This window comes from Chrysochloris asiatica, unplaced genomic scaffold (assembly GCF_000296735.1).
Source record: "Chrysochloris asiatica unplaced genomic scaffold, ChrAsi1.0 scaffold00138, whole genome shotgun sequence".
Lineage (NCBI taxonomy): Eukaryota > Metazoa > Chordata > Mammalia > Afrosoricida > Chrysochloridae > Chrysochloris > Chrysochloris asiatica.
Genome location: NW_006408656.1, coordinates 597,201 through 605,407, shown reverse-complemented (window position 1 = coordinate 605,407; position 8,207 = coordinate 597,201). Strand labels below are relative to the sequence as shown.

At 35.7% G+C, this 8,207-nt stretch overlaps 1 protein-coding gene across 1 annotated transcript; it reads right to left on the bottom strand.

Annotated features, from left to right (window-relative positions):
• Window positions 1-6,904: 6,904 nt before the first annotated feature.
• On the bottom strand, window positions 6,905-7,935 carry LOC102818426 (olfactory receptor 9K2-like). The gene has a single exon (XM_006870118.1). It carries the CDS (start codon window positions 7,865-7,867, stop codon window positions 6,905-6,907), a length of 963 nt encoding a protein of 320 aa, XP_006870180.1. The 5' UTR covers window positions 7,868-7,935.
• Between the last annotated feature and the right edge of the window lie 272 nt (window positions 7,936-8,207).

Here is an 8,207-nt window from a genome sequence, read left to right as displayed (position 1 = left end):
GGCTGTCAAAAGAACAAATATGTGTTGAAAGAAGTATGGCCAGAATGCTTCTTGGAAGCCTGCATGACCAGACTTTGTCTCTCATATTTTGGACATTTTATCAGAAGGAACCATTTCCTGGAGAAGGATATGTTTGGTAAAGAGGAGGTTCAGAGAAAAAAAGGAAGACCCCCAATGAGATGGACTGGCATAGTGACAGCAGCAGTGGGCTCAAAGGTAGAAATAATTGTGAGGTTCATGCAGGACCGGGCAGTGCTTTGTTTCGTTGTGCATAGGGCCAGTATGAGTAGGCACTGACTGGATGGCACCTAACAGCAACAACAACAATTCACCCAAAGACACAATTCAGAAGCACCAGGAGAAAAGGAGGACTGGACAGAAGAAACACAGGGAGGAAGTGGAATAAATGGTGTTACATTGAAAGGATTGCAATCATTGAGATGAAAAGAAGTACTCTAAGTGTCGTGGAGTTGGTTCTGACTCACAGTGACCCAGTATAGGGCTTCTGGGGCTTTTAAATATTTTACAGGAGCAGAAAGCCCCATCTGTCTCCTATTTGTATTATATATAAACGAGTAAAAAATGGCCTCTGTGTATTAGCTTACTTATTTATTTACTTCTTCAAGTTAAATTTCACATACAATTTGTTTACTTTTGCTGTGCAAACCTTTAGCCCCAAAAGCTCACTAAATGTCAAATATTTACACATCAAATTGTTTAAAAATTAGTGCAAATAAGCAAATTTTTAGTCTCAGTTTTGTGAGACTTTACATAATGTGCTGAACTGCAAAGTCAATTTGAACCACAAGGTTGACAGTTCAAGCTCACCAGCTGCTTCTCGGAAACACTATATAGGGTTGCTATGGGTCTGAACCAACTCAACAGCACTTAACAACAACATACCCCACAAATTGCAAGGTCGGAGGTTCAAGCTCACCAGCTGCTCTTTGGAAACCCTATACAGGGTTGCTATGAGTCAGAATCGACTTGACAGCACTTAACAACAGCAACATCCCACAAAACTGCACCCATTATATGTCAGGCATAAATAAGATAAAGCCCTGTGGTTATAAGGCACTGCTACTCTTTGAAGTCTGACCCAGAGTCTGACTTACAGATTCCACTTATTGCTGCAGTGGTGAATCACCTAGGCACACAGAGCAAGGACCCTTTTTGTTGTTGTTGTTAAGTGATGTCGAGTTGGTTCTGACTCATAGAAATCTTGTATAGGGTTTCTGAGGAGCGGTTGGTGAGCTTGAACTGCCTACTTTGTGGTTCAAACTGACTTTCCTTGCAGCATATTAACCCACAGTGTCATATCAGGACTCCCACGGACTCTTGCCACCTCTCACTCCTTACTCCCTTTCTTTGCACTGGAGGTTCCTTTGCTGTTTTTCTTCTGCCACTGTCTATGCCAGTTGTCTTTGGAAAGTATCCTGCTGTGACTGATTACCCCAGGTATGCAGCTGTCCATTTTGACTCATGGCAACCAGATTGATGTGAGATACTACCCCATGCTGATACAACTTTCCTTGATTACTCCCAAACTCCTTGAAACTCACAACAGACAGTATATTACAATATTTGATTTCTGGATGTTAAAACAACAGTATGACACTCACTTGGTGATGGTGCATAATCTTTTTTATATGTAGCTGGATTCAGTTTGCTAGTATTTTTTGCATTTATATTCATGAGTAGTATTGTTCTATAGTTTTCATTCTTGTGATGTTTTTATGTGCTTTCGGTATCAGGGCAATGATAGAAAAAACAGTGTATTGTGTGGAGAGAGAGCACATGGGAACTGTATTTTTTCTATTTTTTTTCTCTTTAAATCTAAATCTACTCTACAAATTAAAGTATATTAAATAAAGCAAAAACAAACAAACAGTCCAAATTAACAAAAAAATTTTTTTTATGAAAGCAAAATTTATCTTTGTCTTTTACCATTTCCGATGTATATAAATTTGATATATATAAGACGACTATCCTATAAAGGACAAGGATATAAGACCTCTATCCTGGTGTGGTGCTGGACGATCAGCACTGGACTGTGAACCATAAGGTCAGCAGTTCATACCCATCAGCTGCTCCTCAGAAACCCTAGACAGGGTTGCTATGAGTCAGAACTGATGCGACTGCAGTTAACAACACAATAATGTGGTAAAATTGTGGTAAAATTAAAAATGTGGTAAAATTAAAAATTTACACAATAATGTGGTAAAATTAAAAAAGTGGTAAAATACTGACTTTAAGCAGACTTTGAGAAGTTAAACATATATTTCCTTTCAAACGCGTATTGTCTTTAAAACACACTAATACACATGCACACATAGATATGTGATCACAATTTCTTGCTATAGTTAGGTGTTGTTGCAAGTCACATCAAACCCATTTGATAGGCTACAACTGTCCCATACAGTTACCTAGGCTGTGATCTTCATGGGAGCAGATTGCCAGGTCTTTTCTTCTGCAGAGCTGTTGAGTGGATTTGAACTATCAGTCTTAGTTAGTAACTGAGTGCTTAACTGTTGCACCATCAGGACTACTTGTAGTCACAGACTATAAATAAAAAATGATTTCTAAAATGGTGTGGCACTGTAGGATAAGCACTCGATCATATCCTAAGGTTACTAGCCTGTGATGCTATTAAATGTATTGCTACATAAAAATGAAATAGTTGATGCCTCTCTAATTTCGCACAAGGTCAGTGGTTCCAACTCCTCAACTGCTCTTCAGAAACCCTATACGGTTTTTCTATGAGTCGAAATGTATTTTATGACACTTAACAACAGTGTAAATAAAAATTGTCTTCAAAAATGTCAAACCCATAACCTTAGAGAAATCAGAAAAGGGGAAACAATAACAAATGAAAAGAAAAAAATTTTAAAAGCTACCAAACTGTCAAATTATATATCGAAGAACATTAATTCTTATAGCTGTAGACTTCTCCTTAGAAAATATGGAGGCTACAAATCAGTGATGACTTCTTATTCCTAGAGCAATTCAGAAATAGTATCTTATTCTCTTAATATGTGTGTATTGTTTTTTCTGAAGTATACTATGTCATGCATATTTGAATTACACAAGTGAAAAGGGAGGAACTGTCCCTGAAGCATATAGTTGTACCAGTAAGAAAACCCATATCTCCAGTGTCTTCATGAAGCTGTCTGCTGTATTGATGACTAATAGTATTAAAGCTCATAATAATCTCATCATTTTATACACATTGAGTATATTATGTTTTAGAAATGTCTAAGGATCTTCTCTTACATTCAACCTAGGGTTGAGACTTTGGGTCACTTTGACCTAAGCAATCTATACATAAAATGTGTGCCTATTCTTTTATCATTCAAATTATTTTATTTTTCCAGCTCAGCTGAACTCGTAGAAGCATCATATATTTCAGTCTTATTTAGTAATACGTTTAATAGCATCACAGACTAGTAAGTTTAGTAATTAAGACTTACAGCCTCACTCAACTAAACTCTTTTTTGAAAACATTCTTATCACTGAATCAGTTTGAACATGAAATTTCAGCATACCAAGTGAGACACTAGTCTTCACTAAAAGTTAGCAAACTGGGAAAATAAGAACAAAATTTGCCCACTAGGGGAAAAAAAGAAGAAGAAAGTATAGTGTGTTTAAAAAGTGTGTATAAGAGAGTGGCCCAAAATGCTATAACCAGGAATAATTTGATTTAAGATTTCAGGAAAAACAAAGCATTTTTTTCTAGTAAAGTAAAACTAAAAAAAATGCTTTATTCCAAAATTTCACTTTGAGAAATGTTAAAGGAAGTTCTTAGCTTAAGGGAGATGATAACAGTAATCTAGCATCTGTAGATTCTAAGAAAGAAACAATCTTACAAAACAAAAACACTTTTTAAGACTCTTAATAGTCATGATCTGTGTCTTCACAGAAGTTTGGAATCTTTGTTATGAAAAATATTGGGTTGATATATAAAGTAAATATTAAAACATCGTTTTTCTCTTGCTAAGCACTGAACGGGCTGTGAACCGCAAGGTCAGCGGTTTGAAACTATCAGCTGCTCAGCGGGAAAAAGATGAGGCTTTCTGCTCCTGTAAAGATTTACAGCCTTGGAAACCCTGTTCAGGGTCACTATGGATCGGAACCGACTCGACAGCACTTAACAACAACAACAAAGCACTGAACTGGTAACCATCAGAACCCACTTAACTGCACTTAACAACATGTATGCAATACATGGGACTGTTGGAAGCCAAAATTATAAAGCTACATTTTGGGCTTATTATTTATGTCAATTTATTTCATCATTTATATCATATTTTCATCATAACACATGGCAAGTGTAGCTTAAACATAATAGCAAAGTGGTCAGTATTCCTATATGAATGTAAAGGTTTCTGGAGTTTACAAGAAGTAGTACACTACAAACTAAAATAAACTGTGAAAAGTTAAGAAAGAATATGTATTGCCTACCTATACAGCAACTACTACTAAGTAATATAAACTATTATACTTAAAATCAAATCCATGCCTTAAAATAGATTTTTAAAAATCTATTTTTAATAAGTGGATGCTGAATATTTTGATGTTTTTCCAATAGCTATTGAGCAATACCATAGTTATCTTAATTGGTTAGTGAACAACAGAACAGAAAGGTTTTCAAACGTCATCAACAGCTATCCATTGACTCACTTTGTATCATTTAGCTCTTGTACTCTTGCAGCAGAAATTGTGCAATCACTGATTAAAGGGCATGAGAAATTCTGTGCAGTGTCACGCTAACATATAAAATGAGCAAATTAATGATATGTGAAAAAACTGAAAAACACAGGTCTTAAATATTTGACAGGAAATACTCAAATCATAAAATTTTTATTTATGTGTTCTTCGATTATTTGGAGACTTCCTGTCCTCTTGCTCTATAGTTGTTTTATTAAAACTCAGTATCTGATAGCCTAAAGTATTTTCAGAAGATACCAGTTTAGAACTATGTTCTGTGATTAGTAAGATACTTTGCAATATTCTAACACATCACCTAAATGTGGACTTGTCAAACTATATCCTTTTACTAGTTGAGAAACAGATTCAACAAAGATACCAAACTTATATGAAGACACAGATCATGACTGTTGAGAGTCTTAAAAAGTGTTTTGTTTTGTTTTTTGTAAGATTATTTCTTAGAATGCTAGTTGAAGGATCTCTTTATATTCTAGAGTAGAGGTGAGCCAAATTCAGTTGCACTCATTTGTTTATTTATTGTATATGACTATTTTAACACTACAAAGGCAGATTTGAAGAAGAATAAAGAGAAGGCATTTCTCACTCTTTCATCTGCTTCTTGGGATGTTTTTTCTCTTTGGTCTTCTCTTCAGCTAGCCACACCCTAGTGTGAATCTCACTCTTGAAGAAATTTCAGGGCTTCAGAGATCTCTTCTATTACTTCCTTCTGTACAGTGAAATCATAGATTGTTGGTATAACTGTTTGCTATTTCTAAACTCTGTGTCACTTCATCATCCCATATTTGGATATTTTCAATCACTTCATTGACAGTTCAGTCTATACTCTGTATGAATTTTGCTGTTTAGATTTGAATGGTTTGTATGTTCCTAAGTGAATTCTGATTAAACACAGCAAGATATAGTTACAGAAGAGGTAAGAAATAAAATACTAAACATAAGGATTATAATCAATCCAAATGAAAAATATATAGCAAATAACCCTCTGTGTAAATGATGAAGATAAAACAAGAATGGAGTACTTCTTATACATTTGTCTTTGTATTGTAACTTTTTTTCTATAAGCAGATTGGAGTCCTCGTGTGGTACTGAAGGATAGGCACTGGATTGGTAACTGAAAGGTTTGACAGTTCAAATCCCCCAGCTGGTCCTATACAGGGTCACTATGAGTTGACTTGTCAGCACTTAACATGAGTAGATTAGCTCATATGTCCAACAGATATCCCTTCTAACTTTTCAAATTTATTCTTTTTTTTTAGCTCTGGTAGCGTAGTGGTTATGAGTCATGCTACTAACCTCAAGGTCAGCTGTTCAAAATTACCAGCCATTCCGCTGAGAAAGATGAGACTTTCTACTCCCTTAAAGATTTACAGCCTCAGAAACCCTATATAGGGTCACTATAAGTTGAAACCAACTCCACAGCACACTACCATCACCACCATCTACCTACATACTCTCATAAGATCAAAACAGCATCAGAATTCAATAACTGTATCAATTTTATGGACAAGTACTCACAAAGGCATATATACAAAAGAGTGGATTGCCTTGACTTTTGGTTTCTTTTCATTTTAGCTTTCTTGTGAGAAGGTAGCAGGTTCAAGAATAATTTATTAACCTAGTAAATATTTAGATAAGGAACAAAATAATGACAAGCAAAGCCAGAGAAACCATGTAATAGTGTCAGTGATTGTAAGTCATAAAAGTGACTTACAAGGTCACTTTTATGATTCTCAATGGTCAAAAGTTTCTGACTAAACACAGAAAAAATTTCTTAGGTAAATCTAATATTTTGTTTCCTCTGCTTATTACAAAAACTTTTATTAGCTCTCCAAATTACATTTAAAACCTACAATAAATACTGACTCAAGAAAATTAACACATTCCAAACATCATCAAGAAAATAGGTACAAACTTGGAAATGTTTGCTCTAAAAAAATAAACAAAAACAAAAACAAAACCATGGCAATTATTACCTGTAACCAAAACAGCAGTGAAGTACCAAGAAAATCAATTCAAAACTAATAACCAGGCAAATTGTAGTCCAATTGTATTTATCAGCAGTAAGGCATAGAACCCAAGCTTAAAAAGCTCTGTAAACAAAATATTTTCAGCATTAATGGGGACATTCTTTGCCTCAATGTTTCACTAAATTGTTGTCAATATCCAAGACTTTCATCTAGACCACTGGTAAAAAAGAATTAAACAAAACTGTTTTTTTCTTCAGGAGCTTTCTTAGAGCTTCTTTGACATCTTTGTTTCTCAGAGAGTAAATCAAAGGATTCAACATGGGGGTGAGTAGGGTGTAACATAAAGAGGCCACTTTACTCAGTTCAGGAAATCTGTTAGGTGTGAGATACATAAAAAACACAGCACCGTACAGCACACTCACTACTCCCAGGTGAGAGCTACAAGTGGAGAAGGCTTTCCTGCGCCCCTCAGTGGAGCGTATCTTGAGCACTGTAGACACAATATACATGTAAGATACAACAATGATTATGATGGTAGGTAAGATGATGACACTGGATAAAGAAAAAGACACCATTTTGTAGATAAAGAGATCAGAGCATGAAATCCTCTGAAGTGGGCGAGTATCACAGTAGAAGTGATCAATGGCTCTAGAAGCACAAAAGGACAAGGTCAATGTCATACTGATCTGAAGAACTGAAGTAGCACAGCCACAGAAATAGGAACCAGCCACCAACTGAGTGCAGAGACGTGTCGACATCTGAACAGAGTAGAGGAGTGGATTGCAGATGGCAATGAAGCGGTCATAAGCCATGACTGCCAGGAGAAATCCCTCAGTCACAATGAAAAGGGCAAAGAGAAAGATTTGAGTCATGCAGCCTGCAAAGGAGATGGACTTGCTCTCAGACCAGAAGTTGATGATAGCCTTGGGCGCAATCACAGATGAATAGAAGAGATCAATGAAGGAGAGGTTGCCTAGGAAGAAATACATTGGTGTGTTCAGCCGGGGATCTGTCAGAATAATGGCAATCATCCCAATGTTCCCTAGAAGGATCATGGCATATACAAGCAGAAACAGCAAGAAGAGGAGAATATGGAGCTCTGGACGGACCCTGAAGCCTATAAGAATGAAATCAGTCACTTCTGAGTGATTGCTCGTTTCCCTGTCACCCATGGCAGAGACCTGCTGAAAGGCACAAGGCGAAATTAACAAATCAACTTCTGGCTTTGGTTCTAGTGATATGAATACTGAAATACTGAGATTAATTACTTAATAAAATATTGCCTATAAAATAATTTGCATATCAGGAAGACACATAAATTCGGATTAGACATCAGTAGTGTTCTGTAAGCATACATCTATTAAGCATGAAATAAAGAATTGAATGAAGTATGCTGATTATTTAATTTAAACCATAGTTTTTGTATGAACTTCCCAAGAAAATAACATTTTTATTGTCTAATTTTACCCAAACTCTGAAATTGTAACCATATATTCACAACTAAAGAATTAT

Excerpts from the sequence above, each read along its gene's own strand:
- LOC102818426 (XM_006870118.1), bottom strand. The coding sequence starts at position 7,867 with ATGGGTGACAGGGAAACGAGCAATCACTCAGAAGTGACTGATTTCATT.